General features: G+C 45.6%; 1 protein-coding gene across 1 annotated transcript in view; it reads left to right on the top strand.

Moving 5' to 3' along the window:
- Nucleotides 1–19,923: 19,923 nt before the first annotated feature.
- Nucleotides 19,924–22,219, top strand: part of UBTD2 (ubiquitin domain containing 2) — a 133,376-nt gene continuing 131,080 nt past the window's right edge. The window contains exon 1 of the mRNA XM_075342353.1: nt 19,924–20,078. Within this exon, the coding sequence (XP_075198468.1) occupies nt 20,009–20,078 (70 nt within the window). The 5' untranslated portion in view covers nt 19,924–20,008. The remainder of the gene's footprint in view (nt 20,079–22,219) is intronic.

Below are 22,219 nucleotides of genomic sequence, written 5' to 3'. Positions count from 1 at the left end.
TTCAGATCACCTCTTGCCACAGCCGCCATGCTCAGAGGGAAAGTGGAGCACACAGTATAAACTGTGGGCTCCACAGAGATGGCACTGATCTCCTTAACTGCTTTGATAGGACAGCCCAGTGGGTATGTCCAGGTCACAGCAGGAAGCAGCTACAGTGCAGGAGATAGGGTCAATGCCAACTGTTATCTCCTATGAACAGCGACTGCCATATTTGCAGTGTATAACTGTCATTACACACTGCAAATCCAAGATGGCAGCCCCCAGTGTTTGAATAAAAATAGAATTAAATAAAAAGTAAATAAACAATGAATTTAATTTTGTATTAAAACTAACTGATTACATATTCAATAATTATTAGTAAATTACAATCACAGCACCTTCCCTTTAAAGGGTTAAGCAGGCTGTTGATTAGCAACATTTACCATTTGTTTACCTATAGCCATATATGTTAAAGTTATTTTGCTAATACTAAAGCCTCATTCAGACATCAGTTTTTTATACATGCGGGATAAATGGAACCTTCTCCTTTCTATCAGTCAGTGAAAAACAGACAGCACACGGATGGAAACCCGAATACTGGCAGATTTTTCCATGAACCCATAGACTTGCATTGCCAATTTTGATCCAACACTCGGACCAATATTGGACATGTCCCTGTTCGTTTGCATGGATCACTGGGTCTGAGGAAAGAAGCATGTGAATATGTGAACAATCCCATAGTCTGTCATTGGTAAGAGTGCTATCTGTGAAAAAAACGGATAGCATGCGGATGTGAAAATCTCATGTGTGAATGAGCCCTAAGGCTTTGTTTACTTTAATAAGCATGAAAGGGATTGACCAAAGTACTAGGAGACCTCAGAATTAGTGATGAGAGGACTTGCAGATAATAGGGACGGTTTCCGGCCGGATGCTGGTCCCTATATAAGTCTTTGGAAACCAGAATCTGGCAATTAAAAAAGGTTAAAGGAGGGGAGCCAGCACTGCTTATGAATGGCATGCAACAATGAGAACATAAAAAGTGTAATATGCACAAATTCATTCCTACTGTAACAATTCAATGAGATTTTTTGCAAATAATTGATCAATGATTTGAGCCCCCCTGCCACGTCATGGCAAATCTCTATAGGGGGGTCCCTACACTATATTTATAATTTATATACGTACCATAAAGTCTCGTGTAATGCGCAGGACCATATAAGAAACACCACCTGTGGAGACACGGGGCTCAGTGGGTGCTGTCGTCCACTAAAACCCGCCGCCTTTAGAAAGACAGCGTGGCTCAGGGCTCATCCCAACTGAACGCCGGCCTCCTTAACCATGGGCGTAACACTACTCAGACAACACAGGGTGAGGGAACCACAATAGACTTTATTGGATCCCCAAACAATTAACGGCACATAACACATAACCAGCAAAACAAACATGTAACAGGCAACAGAGTCTCACCCTTCCGCTGGCTCACCAGGGATTTAGAATGTCCATGTGTTGTAGTGCACATTTAGTGCTAGCTTTTTTGTTTTTTCTTAATTGAATTGGTCGGTGGCTGACCCCCACCTTGCTATGCACCCCAATTTGGGATGTATTCCATCTGCCTAGATTTTGGCGATTGGTGACTATTCACATTCAGTCATCAGGCCCTGTCCACAGGCTATTTACTTCATGCAGCATTTGCTTGGACCTGTCCCGCCCACAGCCATGATTCAGTCATGGGTATGGGACTGAAATAGACCAGGTGAGTGCTGCTAAGAGCAGTTCTACTATTTCATATGTGAGGCCATTTGGCACATTTTATACAAATATTTTAGTGTTAGGACTGCCCCAAATGAGATTTGCCGTGGAGTGGCGGGGTGGCTCAAGAAATTGCAATTTTTTGCCAAAAATCTCAAATTTATAATAAGTACAGTTGGAATTTTTAGTGCTGTAGTGCACATTTAGTGCTAGCTTTTTTGTTTTTTCTTCTATTTAGAATGTCCATGCCTCACAGGTTCCAGGGCTACTTACTCCAATCCGGCAGCACCCCGCTTTCGGTGGGCACCCACCGTGACTGGAATAACGCCAGATTTAGGAAGCTGGCTGAGGTCTGCAAAGTCTGTAACAGGTGACTGAACTATCCCAACCTGAGTGTCCTCCTTAGGTAGTCCTGGTATGATGATACAATCCTGGCAGCCGGAGTCGAAATCCCTAGGCTGTGGATATGGTCTCCAACTGGAACCGGAGTCCCTAGATTGAAGCCATAAATATCCTGATCCTCTAGTTAGCTCCTAAGAGCTTAGACTGGATCCATCAGCATCCATCAACAACCCCCTGGTGGCTTAAAGAAATCCCTTTTATAGCCACAGCCTTCCACTTGGATACACTGCGTCCTCATCGATTGGATGAATCTCAAGCTGCATGGACAATGTTTATCCAAATGATGTCTACAGAAAGACTGAGGGTATACATGTAGTCTGGAAGTCACCGACTAGACAATGGCTACTAAGGTAATTACTTTAGCAATACACAACTACAATACAATGATTACTGGAAGAGTCTGGAGAAACAATACATCTGGCTTTCAGTGGCCAACACAATTACATGAGTCAACAAGAGTCTTGTAAAAACAATGAGGGACTTATCCCCAGTCTATAAACAATCTATCATCCTGTCTGGCTGAATTTTAAGAAACTTAAACCCATGAGAGTCCATGTCGTCACACCACCTACCTGAGAAATGTCAGAACCGCTCCCATGCTGCAAGGACAGACAACTGCGAGTAAAGGGGCAGCTCAGGTGCCAGTGTGTGTGGCAGAACCACACACACCAGCACAATGTCAGAACTGGCCCTCACAGTGCCAAACCAGCAAACATGGATGAGGGCGGAACAGCCCCAGACAGATGGTGATTTAGTAATGATGCCTATGGAACAGGGGGCAGTGGCTGTATGTGAACAGGCACCAACATGAATTTTGATGGCAACAGAAGGAATTTGCAAACCATATTGCAAAATAGGTGGTGTTCTTATATGATCCTGCGCATAACACGAGACCTAATGGTACGTATATAAATTATAAATATAGTGTAAGGACCCCCCTATAGAGATTTGCCGTGACGGGGCAGGGGGGCTCAAATCATTGATCAATCATTTGCAAAAAATCTCATTGAATTGTTACAGTAGGAATGAATTTGTGAGTATTACACTTTTTATGTTCTCATTGTTGCATGCCACTCATAAGCAGTGCTGGCTCCCCTCCATTTTGCGAATTAAAAATGTTGGTAGAAGGGATGGGGGATAAGATCAGGCACACTGTAATCACCAAGGCTCTGGCACAGCTGTACACTGCTTCCAGGCCAAGCATTCATTTCCTGGACCGGAAATTAGCCTTAACTGCATGTGCATTGCTTTTCCCGCCCACCAGCACCTGTGATTGGTTGCTGTCAGATGTGCTCCCACCCTGAATGTCAGCGTGTCAGCTGACTGCTTCCAATCACAAATTCTGTCTGCGTGTCTATTGTATAGTAAAAATAAATAAATAAAACAATTGTTATAGGGTCCCCCCATGCTATGATACCCAGTACAGATAAAGCCCACGGCTACAAGCTGCAGCCCCCAGCCATGCGCTTATTTTGGCTGTATATCAAAATAGGAAGAACCGCATGCAGTGCAGATTTTTTCTCTTTAATTATTTATATAAATAATTTAAAACATTGGCGTGCGCACCCCCCCAATTTTGATGCCCAGCCAAGATAAAGCCCGACAGCTGGGGGAAGCCCATGGTTATTGGGCCGCCACCCAACCTAAAAATAACAGCCTGCAGCTGCCTGGATTTGTTGCATCCATTAGATGCGACAAGCCCGGCGCTTTACCTGTCTCTTCCTGATTGTCCTGGTACGGTGGCAATCGGGGTAATATAAGAGGTTATTGGCAGCCTACAGCTGCCACTAAGCCCTAGATTAGTAACAGTGAGGGTCTATGAGACTCCCCCATTACTAATCAGTCAGTGAAAGTAAATAAACACAAACACCAAAAAAATCCATTTGGAATAAAATACAAAAACAAAACCCTTTTTCACCACTTTATTAACCCCCAAAACACCCCTGCAGGTCCAACTTAATCCACACAAGGTCCGACAATGAATCCAGCTGCTACATATCTAAAGTTACAGTGCGTGATCATAGAACATGACTGTCCGCTGTGAGCTCCAGGCTGAGAATGAATGAGCCAAGCGATTAGTGGTGACTTCACTCAGATTAGTTGCAGTCGCAGCTAAGGGTTCCCACAGTCCTCCTCCAGCTGTTACAGCAGGTAACATGGCCTCAGAGGACCTCATTTGACCTCCTTAAACTTAGTGAACTCACCTGCATCTCCTAGTAGAAACCGTGGTTTTTTTGCAAAGATATGCAAATTTGGTGCTGAAATTTTTACAATATATTCTGCCATGAGGTGTAGAATATTGGGTGCATGAATACTGTGCAAACATTTAATCACCAAATTTGTATCTCTTGGCCCAAAAATGCAAAAAAAAAAAAAAAAGTGGGTTTTTTTGCCAAGAGTTGCAAATTTGGTGCTGAAATCTAGTGCAGACATTTCAGTACCAAAGTTGCACCTCCTGACAGAAAACTGCACCGAAATTGTGTCAAAACCTTTTTTTTGGCCAAGGGATGCAAATTTGTTGACAAAATTTCTACACAATATTCATGCACCCAATCCTCACCTCCTAGAAAAAACGTATCAAAACCGCATGTGGTATGATGCGTTTTTTTGCCAGGATGTGTAGATTGGGTGCAGGAATATGGTGTAAAAATTTCAGCACCAAATCTGCATCCGTTGGCAAAAAACACAGGTGGAGGATCGTGGAACCTCCCGCTGTGACCGCAAATAACCTGAGTGATGTCACAGCTGATCGCGCATCTCATTCATTCTCTGCCTGAATCTCACAGCGTTCACTCATGTACCATAATCGTGCACTGTGACTTCAGATATATAGCAGAGCTGGAATCATTGTGGGACCTCATGTGAATTAGGGGTGTTTTGGGGGTTAATAAATTGGTGAAAGGATGTTTTTTTGTATTTTATTTCAAATAAAGGATTTTTTTCAGTGTTTGGGTTTATTTACTTTCACTTACAGATTAGTAATGGGGGAGTCTCATAGACCCTCCCCATCAGTAATCTAGGGCTTAGTGGCAGATGTGGGCTGTTATTAACCCCTTATTACCTCGATTGCCACCGCACTCGGACAATCGGTAAGAACTAGGTAAAGCGCGGGGATTGTTACATTTAATGGATGATACAATCCTGGGCAGCTGGAGGCTGCTATGTCTAGGCTAGGGGTGGCCCAATAAGCTTGGACCTCCCCAGTCTGAGAATGCCAGCCTCCAGCTGTAAGGCTTTATTATGGCTGGGTATCAAAATTGAGGGGAACTGTACACCAATTTTTTTAATTATATATTTAAATATTTTTTTTTTTTTTAAAAACCCATATGCGGTTCCTTTTATTTTGATACACAGACAAGATAAGCGCATGGCTGGGGGCTGCAGCCTGTAGCCATGCACTTTATCTGGGTTGGGTATCATAATACAGGTAGACCCTAATGCGGGCGTCACACGAGACGATCTGTCGTGCGATATGTCGTTGGGGGTCACGGTTTTAGTGACGCACATCCGGTATCGTTTGCGACGTCGTCCCGTGTGACACCTACAAGCGTCTGTAAATGATCGCAAATCTGTTACAAATCGCGAATCATTTACACGTCGCTCATTTTTAAAAAATCGTTTATTCTACTTTGTGCTGGTTGTTCATCGTACTCGGGGCAGCACACATGGCTCCGTGTGACACCCCAGGAACGATGAACACAGCTTACCTGCATCCAGGCAGCAATGCGGAAGGAAGGAGGTGGGCGGGATGTTTACGTCCCGCTCATCTCCGACCCTCCGCTTCTATTGGCCGGCCGCTGTGTGACGTCGCTGTAATACCGAACGTCCCTCCCCCTTCAGGAAGTGGACGTTTGCTGCTCACAGCAAGGTCATCCCTGAGGTAAGTATGTGTGATGGGGGTTTAACGACTTTGTGTGCCACGGGCAACTAATTGCCTGTGACGCACATACGACGGGGGGCGGGTACGATCGCTCGTGCAATCGCACGATAAATCGTACCGTGTGATGCCCGCATTAGTTGAATATTGCATTCATCTATTTAGTTATATACCACGATACTGACCCACAGACAACGCCTGTGATTCTTTGCAGTGAGATACTGTCACACAGGCTGGGGGGTGCGTCTAACTGCAATGAATCACAGACTCCAGGATGGCCAGTGGGCAGGGAAAGCAGTGCATGTGCAGTAAGGGTGGCTTTACATGCTGCGATATCCGGCCCGATATCGCTAGCATGAGACCCGCCCCCATCGTTTGTGCGTGACGGGCATATTGCTGCCCGTCGCACACAAAATCACGCACCCCCGTCACACATACTTACCTGCCCTTCGATGTCGCTGTGACCAGCGAACCGCCTCCTTTCTAAGGGGGCGGTCCGTTTGGCGTCACAGCGACGTCAGTAAGCGGCCGCCCAATGAAAGCGGAGGGGCGGAGATGAGCGGGACATAACATCCCGTCCACCTTCTTCCTTCCGCATTGTGGCCGGAGGCAGGTAACCAGATGATCCTCGTTCCTGCGGCGTCACACGTAGCGATGCGTGCTGCCGCAGGGACGAGGATCAACTTTGCCCCAGCGACAGCAGCGATAACTGGCAGCGGACCCCCATATCAGCGAGGAGCGTTTTTGGACGTTTTTGCAACAATCCAAAATCGCTCCTAGAAGTCACACGCTACGACATCGCTACAGCAGCCGGATGTGCGTCACAAAATCCGTGACCCCAACAAGATCGCTGTAGCGAAATCGTAGCGTGTAAACCCCGCTTAAGGATGAAGTGCTTGCTTCAGTATTATTTTCTTTATTTTTCCTTTATTTTCTTTTAATTTCCCCAGTGCTGGATCCGGATCAACACCCGGCGGACTCGCGGGCATAGGTCCGGTACCCTGATATCTTTGAAACCACACGGATCTGAACTTTTACAGTCCGGGTCCGAACATTACTACTCAGAATGCTACACGAGTTAGAGCAAATGGAGGCTTTGCGATACCTGTGATTTGCATGTAATTAATTTGCCACAAAAAGTGAACTTTATAGACAAATTCATTGAATCTAGTGAATTTTAATCTAGTGAATTTGAATTTCAAAAAGAGTCCCTCCTCTTCATATTTTACCAAAAGAATCCACAAGGAGACTGACCTGCAGTGTGGATTTTACAGTTGTGGCATGTTAATGTATAGTATTTATGGTGTGGTTTGCACAGCAGAGGGTGAAATTAATGATATATCTGTAAGGTCACCAGCAAATCTGCAATTTATATTTCATGTGGACATAACCTATATTTTGGAAAATTGCTTCTGCTTCTAATAAATGTATTTAAAGAGAGCCTGTTAGCTTGATTTTGTACTGTAAAGAATATACTTGGCTGTAATGGCTCTGTAATACTGATTTCATTGATACTTATGAAGAAATCCGCTTTGTGCCTCTTTTTTAATCACCATTTAAAGTCTTCTGTTAGGCGGGCTTCACATCAGCGGTATTCTGCCGCAATGCTGGATCCGGCACAAATGCGTTTCACTTCAATGCATTTCCTATGGACTCGCGGCAAGTTCCGGTCACAGGCGGTTGTGTACAACGCACACAACCTCATGTGACCGGAACTTGCTGAAAGTCCATAGGAAATGCATTAAAGTGAAATGCATTTGTGCCAGATTTGTCATTGCGGCAGAATACCACTGACGTGAGCGCGGCCTTAATTAGATTTTGGTCCACAGGGGCCGGACTGCATACTGGGTCTTCCCTTACCTTAGTGTGACTCCCTCCGCCTGCCTGCTTTCTTTGAATGATCTGGGTCCGCTGTGTGAAACCTCAGCACTGACCTGTCATTCACAGACCAGAACCAGGTAAAAGGACCTGGGGAATCAGAGACAGGGAGGAGAAGACCCAGTGTACAGTCCAGCCCTTGTGCACAGATTCTAATTAGCAGAAAACTTCAAATAGTGATTTAATAAGAACCACAAAGTGGATTTCTTCACCAAAGATAACAATGTAATCAGTATTACAGAGCCATTACAGTTATTTAGTTGTGTCTTTACTTTATATTACAAAATTGTGCTGATACGTTCTCTTTAAAAATAGCACTCTTCACACAGTTGTTTAATTAACAGATCCGTGTACCTGATATGAGAAAAAAACAGGTCCATTTTTACTTGTAACAATTGTCCACATCCATATGTTATCCATGTTATGGATCCAGTTTTGAGGACCCAAACTTGGCGGAAGCCATGGGAATACAGATTTACATTATAATACTCTTGCTCAAAAAAATATTTCCTCTTTGGACCAAACAAAATATAGAACCTTTCCTTCAAATGGATAGTTCTACATTGAGATTGCATATTTTTAACTGTAGCCTTAAAGGGAACCTGTCAGGTGCAATATCACCCAGGACCACGAGCAGTTCTGAGTGTATATTGCTAATCCCTGCCTAACCGTCCCTGTATACACTTGCATAGATAAAGAGATCTTTAAAAAAAGTATTCTTAAATATCTTTTATCATATGCTAATGAGCGCGGGGACTAGTCCCGAGGGTGTTTGTTCCCTTGGCTAGTCGGCTCACATAGCATGCTAGTACACCCCTGTGGACATACTAGCATGCTATTGAATATGCAGCAACGTCACACATACCTCACTGTTCATGGCAGCCGATGGAAGATGGATGCGCACTGAGCATGATCCGGAGTACCCGAGGCTTCCAATCACGCGCACTAAATTGATGCTGGGTGTAAACTTCCCGGCTTCAGTGAGGTACAGTGCGCAAGACCGGAAGTGCTAAGGACTCCGGATCATGCCTAGTGCACATCCATCCTCCACCGACCGCCATGAACAGTGAGGTATGTGTGGCGTTGCTGTATATTCATTAGCATGTTAGTATGCCCACAGAGGTGTGCTACCATGCTATGTGGGCTGACTGGGTAAGGGGAAATAACGACCTTAGGACTAGTCCCCGCGCTCATTAGCATAAAATAAAAGATCTTTAGAAATACTTTTTCTAAAGATCTCTATCTATACTAGTGCATACAGGGACAGTAGGCGGGGATTAGCAATATGCACCCAGAACTGCTCGTGGTCCTGGGTGGATATTGCACCAGACAGGTTCCCTTTAAAGGGGTTGTTCAGGATTAACATTTTTTCACCTCTAAGCCGCTGCTATTTCAGTCTTTGTTGACAGGCTGCAGTGGCGATGGTCATGCGATGGTCATTGCTTTATTAATTATGAAAAGTACCTTAACATTACATAGAGTTACAGTATGCAAAGATGATATTAAAAATGCATTGAATACGCAAGTCATATAGATGCTTGGCGAGAAAAAATGTCACACTCGCATAGCACTCCCATGACATACAGAGTGACCTGCGCATGACACTCTTCCCACTTTTCCGGTTGAGTGTCGAAGCGATTATTTATACGCCAGTGGGAATGAGGCCATACGTTTCTGATACACACATCTAACTTAGTGCATCACCGATCCCTGTATAGGTCCTTGTTAGTGAGTGCTGTAGAGATGTTTTTAAGGGTAACTTTGGCTACAGTGTGAGGCGTCAGCATGATGCCAGCTGAAATCTGCAGTACTCGTCTGTCCTGAAGAGGTTGGTGATTTGGTGTTTATTCTGCCCATAATCATCAAGTCCTCTCTCATTTTTTAATGAATCATCTGACAGCTCATTCACTACAGCACCAGTACACAAAGCCAGCAGCACAGCTGCAGTGTGAAGAAGAGACATTTGGATGATACAGACATTAACAAATAGCATTTCATTCATACATGTAAAATAGTGCTAGATGAATGAGCACAGGATTAATGACCGTATAACAGAAAACGGAGTAGCTCTCCAGTAAAGTTGGGTTGCTTTGTGGAAGAATGTCTTGATCCAGTTACATAATGCATCAAGGGGTGCACTGTTATGGTTTAGCACAATTACAGCATGGTTGTTCATCAATAACAGTATCAGTGGTATTATCCGATCACCTTATGGTGGTGTATTGCAGTATTAAACATTTGTGGCGCCCCAGGACCTGGTCGCCACAACAGCATTGCCCTTCCAAAGGGTTAATGCTGAGCCTGGAGGTAATGGGGAGGTCCATTGGCCAGCAAGTTTAACATCCACCGCAGTTCTCCCTCCGGCCAGCAGGGGGAGCTCTGAACCTGGAATTCCAGGGAGCCTTCCTCAAGTCTGACCTGAGGGAGGAAGTAGAGTTCAGTCTGTAGGGAGAAGTGATAGTGAGCAGACGCAGAGTGTGCTGTCCTGTGGATCTGGGGCCTAGAGCTAGAGCAGCTTGGCCCAGGGAAGCAGGAGTAGCAGAGAGGCAGCGAAGAGACTCGGACATCGGAGTCTGTGGCCACCAGGGCTTAAAATACTCCCTGGTAGCCGAATCCGAAGGGCAGGAGAGCTGCAAGCACTTGGCCCATAAACAGCCCGAAGGTACAGCTGCAGCATCAGGGCCCGGTGTGGACTCCAGCAGAGAAGCACCAGAGAGGGCCTGCGCAGCCTACTACAGAGGGAAAGGGACGTACCATCGGTCCCAGCAGCAAAGAGGGCCATTGCTGGATTCAGAGAAGCAGGGTCCTATCATAACAAATAAAAGCACAGGAGTAGGCCTCATACTCAGCTGGCCAGAAAGATCACCCCAAGTACTTCCAGGCCGACCGGATCCCCATCACCACCTGTGACGGTCTCCCAGGACTGGACTGTTCCTAAAGTAAAAGAGGAAAAGGTAAAGAGACTGTTGTTTGTGCCTGGTTCTTTCATTGCCTGTCGGCCCTGCACCGTGTTAGCCACACAACACCATAGACTTTCACGAGCACTAACAGTGTTCCCGGGGTTCCGCTCCACCTGTGGGGAGCAGTACCACCATTGCTGCCATAACATCACCCCGGAGGCCTCACACAGCAGCGGCGGCTTAATAGCCGCAGACCACAGGTGGCGTCACGAAACATATACTTTAATTGCTCCCAAGTCACCAGCCCTATTACAACTGACACCCACCAGGGCCACGGAGTCGGGCCCCACCACCACTGACGTCCCCCGGACTAGTCCGGCCCGGCACCGGGTGTCCCATAGCCCTGGGGTGGGCGAGTCACATTCATACTATAGGGGTCCAACCACAGAAAGATGGTGTTATTCCGTCACCAGATGTTGGAGGCATTATTTGAGCAGCAGCGTGATGATACCCACTCACAGCATGGTAGCATTAGTCAGAGGCATATGGTGATATTTAATCATGGTGTGGTATTACTGATGTACTGTGTGGTGGTATTATCCATTGTGGTGTTATTTAGCCATGGTATGGTGCCAGGACCAGTCAAGCCATTTTACATTTCTGGCGAACCTCAGATGGGCTAGTCCAGCAGTGGGCCTCATAACACCAATACTGTTGACAACTGTAATGGAACAAAGAGTCGTTGGCTCCCTAGACCACTTATGTGATTGGCACATCATTAGCAGATGTCAAGTGGCGTGATAACATTCTATTATTGTTATTGTTATTATTATTATTAATGATTAAGCCCTTAATGACCGCCAATACACATTAAAACGGAGACCGTTACGGTCCTTAGTCATTGGCGTTTTAAAACGACAAAAAGGAATGTGAATACCACCTCGCGGGCAAAAATTAGGTTGTAAAACCCGATAGGGGGATGAATAACACCTTAAATACCACTAGCACTATCGAAATATTGGTATCTAAATGGTTAAGAGGGTTAAAAGACCCCTTTGATACAATAGCTCCCCCCTGATTGTAATCATGGGTGCCGATGGTTGCCATGGTTCCCTGAGGTCAACTCATGACTCCAGAGTATGGTGGCCTGTTAGATCCTGCTATAAACGGGGTCTAAAAAGCTAGCTATGTCAGTGGGTCACTAACCGATTTCCAGCACTGCTGTACACAAGTCCTGTAATGCGTGAGACCAGTAATCAAAGTAAAATATATTTATGTCCCGCAGTGGGACTAAGTAGTGAAAAAGTAACAAAAAAAACTTAAGGAAAAAAAAAAAAAAAAAAAAAAAAAAAGCGCACACAAATCCCAAAAATCAATTTCACCATTAAAAATACAGTATTTGTGTAAAAGAAAAAACAAAAAAGTACACATTATTGGTATAGCTGTTTCTGAAATAAACCTAAACTATAAAACTGTCATGGTAGATATTCTGTATGGTAAACACCGTACAAAAAATAATATAAGCACATGCTTTTTCATCATACTGACAGAAATAAAATAAAAAGCAATTAAAAAGTCATATGTAAAAAAAATTGTATCAATGAAAACGGCAAACTGTCCCAAAAAACATAAGCCCTGATATGGCTCATTTGTCAAAGAAATAAAAAATATACGGCTCTAAGAATATGGTGACGCAAAAACAAATTCATTTCTGTAAAATATTGTTTTTAATGTGTAAAATTAGCAAAACATAAAAAAAACTATACAAGTGTATACTATACTAGAATCTTACTGATTCAAAAAATAAATCACTTTTACCACACAGCGAAGGGTGTAAAAATATATCTAAAAACAATACGTGAATTGTTGCTTTTTGTTCATTCTGCATCTGTAAATCTGAATAAAAAGCAATAAAAAAAATGGTATACACACCAAAATGGTACTAAAAAAATCTACAACACGGTGCCCAAAAAATAAGCCTTCATACAGCTCTGTTTGCCAAAAAATAAAAAAAGTTACAGCTCTCAGAATATGGCGATGAAAAAACTTTTTATGAAAAACATTTTTACTATATGATAGCAGCAGAACAAAAAAAAAAAAAAACTATAGAAATCTAGTTTTGCTGTAATCGCACTAACCAAAAGAATAAAGCCATCGTATCACTTATAACAGATGACGAAACACAATAAAAACTGTTTTTGTACTGCTGTCTACTTCTTCATCCTAACGCCCAAAAATCAGAATTCGCCTCGGATCACATTTATTCTGCGCCCTCTGCTGAGCACTTTCTTCGGAGTTTCCCCTGTGTTCCCCCTTACTTGTTGTATTGTTGGTTGCATTTTTGTCGTGCATCAGGTTTCCTGTAGATCTGAACGCACGTGCAAAGCTTGTCATACCCAGCAGCGTGACACCCCCTTACTTGTATTTTTGTTGTGCGTCAGGCTCCAAGTTGGTCTGATTTCATATACCATGCTTCTTATATGCGGCAGCATGACCATGTGTGGTATAATTGCATTCAGAATAAATTGTGTAACAATTTATGGGGTCTGTTTTCTCCTATTACCTATTGTGAAAATTACAAATTTGGGGCTAAACAAAATTTTTAGAAAAAACACCCACAATTTTCATTTTCACATTCACATTTAAAAAAAATTCTGTGAAGCACCTATGGGTTCAACATGCTCAATATACTCCTACATAAACTCCTTGAGGGGGTGTAGTTTCCAAAATGTGGTCACTTGTGGGGGTTTCTTCTGTTTCGACACCTTATGGGCTGTACAAATGCGGCATGGTGCCAGCAATCTACACTGCTCAAAAACATAAAGAGAACCCTAAAATACCTCATCCTAGATCTCAATGAATGAAATATTCCAGTTGCAAATCTTTATTCATTACATAGTGGAATGCGTTGAGAGCAATAAAATATAAAAATGGACGTCTGGATTTGGAATGATATTCAAAATCAAAGTGGAAAATAAAATTACAGGCTGATGCAACTTCAGTGGAAATGCCTCAAGACAAGCAAATGAGGCTGTAGTGTGTGGCCATGCTCCTGATGAGGTAGCGAATGTTCTCCTGAGGGATCTGTTCCCAGTCCTGGACTAAAACATAAGTCAACTCATCGACAGTCTGTAGTGCAACGTAGCATTGGAGGATGGAACGAGATACAATGTTCCAGATGAGCTGGATTGGATTCAGGTCTGGGTAATGGACAGACCAGTCTACAGCATCAATGCCTTCATGCAGAACTGGTGACACACTTGAGCCACATGAGGCCTAGCATTGTTATGCATCAGAAGGAATCCAGGGCCAACTGCACCTGCATATGGTCTCACAGTCAGTCTGAGGATCTCATCCTGGCACCTAATGGCAGTCAGGGTACCTCTGGTGAGTACATGGAGGACTGTGCGGCTCTCCAAAGAAATGCCTCTCCACACCATTACTGTCCCACTGCGAAACCAGTCATGCTGGAGGATGCTGCCAAACTGGTCTTGCTGGAGGATGTTGCAGGCATTTCCACGGTGTCTCCAGACAATGTCACGTCTGTGACATGTGCTCAGTGTGAACCTGATCTCATCTGGAAACAGCACAAGACGCCAATGTTGAATCTGCAAATCTTGGTGTTCTCTGGCAGATGCCAAATCACCTTATAGCACCCACTTGTGGAATTCAGGCCCTCATACCACAGTCATTGAGTCTATTTATGACAGTTTGAGCAGACACATGGATATTAGTGGTCTGCTGGAAGTCATTTTGCAGACATCAGGCACTGCTCCTCCTGTTCCTCTTTGCACAAAGGAGGAAGCAGTGGTCCTGCTGCTGGGTTATAGCCCTCCACGGCCACCTCCACATCTCCTGGAATCTGCTCCATATTCTGGACACTGTGCTGACAGACACAGCTAACCCATCTCGCATTGCTGTGCCATCCTGGATGTGCTGCACTAACCTTCCATCACTGAGCCCCAGATCCCGAAACATGAGAACGCTGCTGGTTTCAGAAAATGGTGCCAAATGCGCTATTCTTTTTTTGGACAAACTTCTGAATATTTTTTAACCCCTTAGAAGTAGAAGTATACATGTTTGCTATCTACAAACTCGCACCTGAGGCATCACACCGACATATCAGTTTTACCATATAGTGAACACAGTGAATAAAATATCACCAAAACATTCGTGCAATTGCACTTTATTTGCAATTTCACCGCACTTAGGCCCTGTGTGCACTGGAAAACGGAATTTTCTTAAGAAAATTCCGCAGGGTCTGATGAAAGATTATCGCACCCGCTGTAAAAAACCACGGCAAACCGCACCCGAAAACTACATGCGGTTTGCCGCGATATTGTTCGCGGTATTGCCGCGATTTTGCCGCGTGCGGGTTGGTACATGTGCTTTAATGCATTCCATGCAATAAAGCACGTTGAAAAAAAAAAGGTAATTTCCTGCTGAGATAGAGAGTAGATAAATAGACAGACAGAGGAATAGATAGAAGAATAGATAGACAGATAGAAGAATAGACAGAGGGATAGATAGAGTCCCTATGAGCACACGCTGCATTTCTCCCGAGCGGTAATGTGAGTTCACATTACCGGACGTGGGAAATGCCCTGTGGTTACCTCTGCTGTCTCGCTGCCAGGCTGCATTCAGCAGCGTGTCACTCGCTTCTGGATGCAAGCAGCGCAAAACGTGGATTACGCCGGAGCTGTGTGTTTGGGGTGGGTAATAAACGGGTGAACGAGGAGGCTTATTTGTGTTTTATTTAAAATAAAGGATTTCTTTGTGTGTGTGTTTATTCACTTTACTTACGGGTTGATCATGTCAGCTGTCACATAGACGCTGCCATGATCAAGGCCGGAGTTAGTGGCGGCGATCCGCTGCCATTAACTCGTTATTACCTGGATAGCCACCGCATCACGGCATCTGGAAGAGCCGGGGACACTCCGGGACTGTTGCATAATGCATGCGACAGTCCCATGGCAGCTGCGGCTGATATTCTTGGCTGCAGGAGGAGGGGGGACATTAACCCTGCCCCTCGTCCTCCCCAGCCTGAGAATACCAGGCCGCTGCTGTGTGCTTACCTCGGCTGGAAGGTAAAAATACGGCGGAGCACACGTGATTTTTTTTTTTCTATATTTCCGTTTGATTTGTATGTGTTGTCTATATGTGTGTGTGAGTGATGTGTCTGTGTTCTGTGTCTGTGTCTGGGATGTGTGTGTGTCTGCTCCGCTTCCTCTTCCTGTAATGACATCACTTCCCTGTGGGATTTCACGATTACATTGCAGTCAATGGAGTGAAATCCCACAGGGACCTGTGGAAAAGAAGTGACATGCAATTGTTTTTGCTGCGGGAATCCCGCAGCAAAACATGCAGCTGTCAAATTCCGCATAGTGCGCACAGCATTTTTTTCCCATAGGATTTGCTGGTGAATCACTGCAGAGATGTTATGAACATAACATGCAGCGAAACATGCAGCAAAACCGCAGGACATCCGTGGCAAAAATCGGTAAGTGCGCACAGGGCCTTAGAATTTATTTCCTGTTTTCCAGTACACTATATGGTAATACTAATTGTTTCATTCAAAAGTACAACTGGTCCCGCAAAAAGCAAGTCCTCATATGGCAAGATTGACAAAAAATAAAAAGGTTACGGCTCTCAGAAGGAGGGGAGCAGAAAATGAAAAAAGAAAAAAAAAAAATCGCCCGAGGGTAAGACGTTTAATATTTTTTGAGCAGCGTGTGTCAGTCAATTTGTGTTCCAAAATTTCAATATTGTTCCTTCCCTTCTGGGCCCTTCAGAGGTTTCTGACCACATGTGAGGTATCAGCGCGCTCAGAAGAAACTAGGGGACAAATTGTGGTGTCCATCTTATCATGCATTAACTTGTAAAAGTGAAAAAAATGTGGGTTGAAGAAACATTTTGCAGAAAGAAATAGTCTTTTTTTCATTCCATTTTCGATTAATTTCTGAAGGGTAAAAAAACTCATAGGGGTGTACTATTACTACGGGGAGGCACAGGGGTGTACTATTACTATGGGAAGGCACAGGGATGTACTATTACTATGGGAAGGCACAGGGGTGTACTATTACTATGGGGAGGCACAGGGGTGTACTATTACTATGGGGAGGCACAGGGGTGTACTATTACTATGGGGAGGCACAGGGGTGTACTATTACTATGGGGAGGCACAGGGGTGTACTATTACTATGGGGAGGCACAGGGGTGTACTATTACTGTGGGGAGGCACAGGCGTGTACTATTACTATGGGGAGGCACAGGGGTGTACTATTACTATGGGGAGGCACAGGCGTGTACTATTACTATGGGGAGGCACAGGCGTGTACTATTACTATGGGGAGGCACAGGCGTGTACTATTACTATGGGGAGGCACAGGGGTGTACTATTACTACGGGGAGGCACAGGGGTGTACTATTACTATGTGGAGGCACAGGCGTGTACTATTACTATGGGGAGGCACAGGGGTGTACTATTACTATGGGGAGGCACAGGGGTGTACTATTACTATGGGAAGGCACAGGGGTGTACTATTACTATGGGGAGGCACAGGGGTGTACTATTACTATGGGAAGGCACAGGGGTGTACTATTACTATGAGAAGGCACAGGGGTGTACTATTACTATGGGAAGGCGCAGGGGTGTACTATTACTATGGGGAGGCACAGGGGTGTACTATTACTATGGGAAGGCACAGGGGTGTACTATTACTATGGGAAGGCACAGGGGTGTACTATTACTATGAGAAGGCACAGGGGTGTACTATTACTATGGGAAGGCACAGGGGTGTACTATTACTATGGGGAGGCACAGGGGTGTACTATTACTATGGGGAGGCACAGGGGTGTACTATTATTATGGGGAGGCACAGGGGTGTACTATTATTATGGGGAGGCACAGGATTGTACTGTTTCTATGGGAAGGCACAGGGGTGTATTATTACTATGGGAAGGCACAGGGGTGTACTATTACTATGGGAAGGCACAGGGGTGTACTATAACTATGGGGAGGCACAGGGGTGTACTATTACTATGGGGAGGCACAGGGGTGTACTATTACTATGGGGAGGCACAGGGGTGTACTATTACTATGGGGAGGCACAGGGGTGTACTATTACTATGGGGAGGCACAGGGGTGTACTATTACTATGCGGATGCACAGGGGTGTACTATTATTATGGGGAGGCACAGGATTGTACTGTTTGCATGGGAAGGCACAGGGGTGTACTATTACTATGGGAAGGCACAGGGATGTACTATTACTATGGGGAGGCACAGGGGTGTACTATTACTATGGAGAGGCACAGGGGTGTACTATTACTATGGGGAGGCACAGGGGTGTACTATTACTATGGGGAGGCACAGGGGTGTACTATTACTATGGGGAGGCACAGGGGTGTACTATTACTGTGGGGAGGCACAGGGGTGTACTATTACTGTGGGGAGGCACAGGGGTGTACTATTACTATGGGGAGGCACAGGGGTCTACTATTACTATGGGGTGGCACAGGGGTCTACTATTACTATGGGGTGGCACAGGGGTCTACTATTACTATGGGGAGGCACAGGGGTGTACTATTACTATGGGGAGGCACAGGGGTGTACTATTACTATGGAGAGGCACAGGGGTGTACTATTACTATGGGAAGGCACAGGGGTGTACTATTACTATGGGAAGGCACAGGGGTGTACTATTACTATGGGGAGGCACAGGGGTGTACTATTACTATGGGGAGGCACAGGGGTGTACTATTACTATGGGGAGGCACAGGGATGTACTATTACTATGGGAAGGCACAGGGGTGTACTATTACTATGGGAAGGCACAGGGGTGTACTATTACTATGGGAAGGCACAGGGGTGTACTATTACTATGGGGAGGCACAGGGGTGTGCTATTACTATGGGAAGGCACAGGGGTGTACTATTACTATGGGGAGGCACAGGCGTGTACTATTACTATGGGAAGGCACAGGGGTGTGCTATTACTATGGGAAGGCACAGGGGTGTACTATTACTATGGGGAGGCACAGGGGTGTACTATTACTATGGGAAGGCACAGGGGTGTACTATTACTATGGGGAGGCACAGGGATGTGCAATTACTATGGGGAGGCACAGGGGTGTACTATTACTATGGGGAGGCACAGGGGTGTACTATTACTATGGGGAGGCACAGGGGTGTACTATTACTATGGGAAGGCACAGGGGTGTACTATTACTATGGGGAGGCACAGGGGTGTACTATTACTATGGGGAGGCACAGGGGTGTACTATTACTATGGGGAGGCACAGGGGTGTGCTATTACTATGGGGAGGCACAGGGGTGTACTATTACTATGGGGAGGCACAGGGGTGTACTATTACTATGGGAAGGCACAGGGGTGTACTATTACTATGGGGAGGCACAGGGGTGTACTATTACTATGGGGAGGCACAGGGGTGTACTATTACTATGGGGAGGCACAGGGGTGTGCTATTACTATGGGGAGGCACAGGGGTGTACTATTACTATGGGGAGGCACAGGGGTGTACTATTACTATGGGGAGGCACAGGGGTGTGCTATTAGTATGGGGAGGCACAGGGGTGTACTATTACTATGGGGAGGCACAGGGTGTACTATTACTATGGGGAGGCACAGGGGTGTGCTATTAGTATGGGGAGGCACAGGGGTGTACTATTACTATGGGGAGGCACAGGGGTGTACTATTACTAGTTGAACACTTCCTCTGGCCTACACTCAGTATAGAAGGGCAGTATAATGTATGGGCACTGTAGTGTAGGGCCTTGCTTTATTATGAGCTATTTCTGAGTATAGTCAGTCTTCTTGAATACACATCATGCCAGGCACACCGCAGCTAACCGAGGGCAGCTCACGGTAGGCTCTTGGCAGGCCGGAAAACACCATTGCGTTTCGGGAATTGTGGCAGGGCAGCAGGACTGCGCCGTTATAAAGGCACATGCCGGCTCCTGTCCTCCTCACAGTCACACACATCCAATGAGAGCAGCTGAATGGACCCGCTCAGTGACGTCATCAGCACGGTACAAGGAGGTGGATACGGCGGGGTGTGGAGCTCAGTGACGTCACGAGCGCGCTCCCGCGACGCTCTCTTTTCTCTTCCTCGTCCACGGTTTCGGTGACGCGCAGCGTGAGCGCGCCCGCCCGTGTGAAGGCAAGAGGGAGATAACGGCAGAGGCTGCCCCCGCCGGCACCCATGGGAGGGTGTGTGGGCACTCACCACGACTCCTCGGGCAGCTTGAACGAGAACTCGGACGGGACCGGAGGTGAGGAAAGAAAGAAGGAAGGATGGTGTGGAAGAGGAGGAGAGAGGGGGAGGAGGGGAGATGAAGAGATTCGCTGCTCTTTTGTCTGATACTGGCCCGGTGCAGATAATGCCCGCTGAGGGGTAACCAGCACTGCCAGGCTGCCTCCAGCCCCTGACCGGAGAGGGGGTCTGCACCGCATGCTGCCCCCACTGTATTGTGTGGGGTTCAGGGCACTGGTCAGCCCAGGATACCCCTAGGATAGCTCCTCCTGGTAATAGACTGCTCCAGTGTACGCCTAGTATAGTTCCTCCTGGTAATAGACTGCTCCAGTGTATACCAAGGATAGCTCCTCCTGGTAATAGACTGCTCCAGTGTACACCTAGGATTGCTCCTCCTGGTAATAGACTGCTCCAGTGTACACCTAGGATTGCTCCTCCTGGTAATAGACTGCTCCAGTGTACACCTAGGATAGCTCCTCCTGGTAATAGACTGCTCCAGTGTACACCTAGGATAGCTCCTCCTGGTAAAGACTGCTCCAGTGTACACCTAGGATAGCTCCTCCTGGTAATAGACTGCTCCAGTGTACACCTAGGATTGCTCCTCCTGGTAATAGACTGCTCCAGTGTACACCTAGGATTGCCCCTCCTGGTAATAGACTGCTCCAGTGTACACCTAGGATTGCTCCTCCTGGTAATAGACTGCTCCAGTGTACACCTAGGATAGCTCCTCCTGGTAATAGACTGCTCCAGTGTACACCTAGGATAGCTCCTCCTGGTAATAGACTGCTCCAGTGTACACCTAGGATAGCTCCTCCTGGTAATAGACTGCTCCAGTGTACACCTAGGATAGCTCCTCCTGGTAATAGACTGCTCCAGTGTACACCTAGGATAGCTCCTCCTGGTAATAGACTGCTCCAGTGTACACCTAGGATAGCTCCTCCTGGTAATAGACTGCTCCAGTGTACACCTAGGATAGCTCCTCCTGGTAATAGACTGCTCCAGTGTACACCTAGGATAGCTCCTCCTGGTAATAGACTGCTCCAGTGTACACCTAGGATAGCTCCTCCTGGTAATAGACTGCTCCAGTGTACACCTAGGATAGCTCCTCCTGGTAATAGACTGCTCCAGTGTACACCTAGGATAGCTCCTCCTGGTAATAGACTGCTCCAGTGTACACCTAGGATAGCTCCTCCTGGTAATAGACTGCTCCAGTGTACCCCTAGGATAGCTCCCCCTGGTAATTGACTGCTCCAGTGTATTCTAAGGATAGCTCCTCCTGGTAATAGACTGCTCCAGTGTACAGCTAGTATAGCTCCTCCTGGTAATAGACTGCTCCAGTGTACAGCTAGTATAGCTTCTCCTGGTAATAGACTGCTCTAATGTATAGCTCCTCCTGGTAATAGACTGCTCTAATGTATACCTAGTATAGCTCCTCCTGGTAATAGACCACTCCAATATACACATAGAATAACTCCTCCTGGTAGTGGTAATAGACTGTTTAGTATACGCCTTGGATAGCTCCTCCTGGTAATAGATAATAGACCAGGAATGGAGGCTTCTATGCTCAGGTACTCCTACAACTTCTGATAATCCTATATACCACTCATGGCACCCATCCAGTATGTTGTCACCTGGCACTGGCTTATACTGGATCTGTCTTGCTGCTCATCTTCGTATTTCAAGTATCATCCAGAATGCATAGTCCTTCTGTATTCGGCGTGGGTCAGCAGTGATGGTATGGTGGAATCCTGCATAGAAACTATTTACATAATAAATATCTAAAGGCTCTATTGCCAGAGGTAAACACATCTCTACCTTGCTCACTACTCTAGGGATGGAGACAAGTAATACAGCTGAAACCAGAAATTTACATTCACTATCTATAAAGACACAGAAAAGCAAAATAAACCTTTCCCGTTTTACGTTAGTTAGGAACCAAAATTATTTATATTTGCCAAATGCCAGAATCTTGAGGGGGAATGTTTTAAGGCATTTTTATTACTTTCTGCAAAGTCAAAAGCTTACATACAAGTCAATAAACTAGAATATCAGCAAAAAGTTTATTTCAGTAATTGAACACAAAAAGCATTACACATACTGTATATACAGTGTGTCCACCCATATCCTGTCCACCACCATTAACTTGAGAACGGCGGCAGC

Source organism: Anomaloglossus baeobatrachus, chromosome 4, assembly GCF_048569485.1.
Source record: "Anomaloglossus baeobatrachus isolate aAnoBae1 chromosome 4, aAnoBae1.hap1, whole genome shotgun sequence".
In the NCBI taxonomy this organism is placed as follows: Eukaryota; Metazoa; Chordata; class Amphibia; order Anura; family Aromobatidae; genus Anomaloglossus; species Anomaloglossus baeobatrachus.
This window is presented reverse-complemented; position numbering and strand designations above follow the sequence as displayed.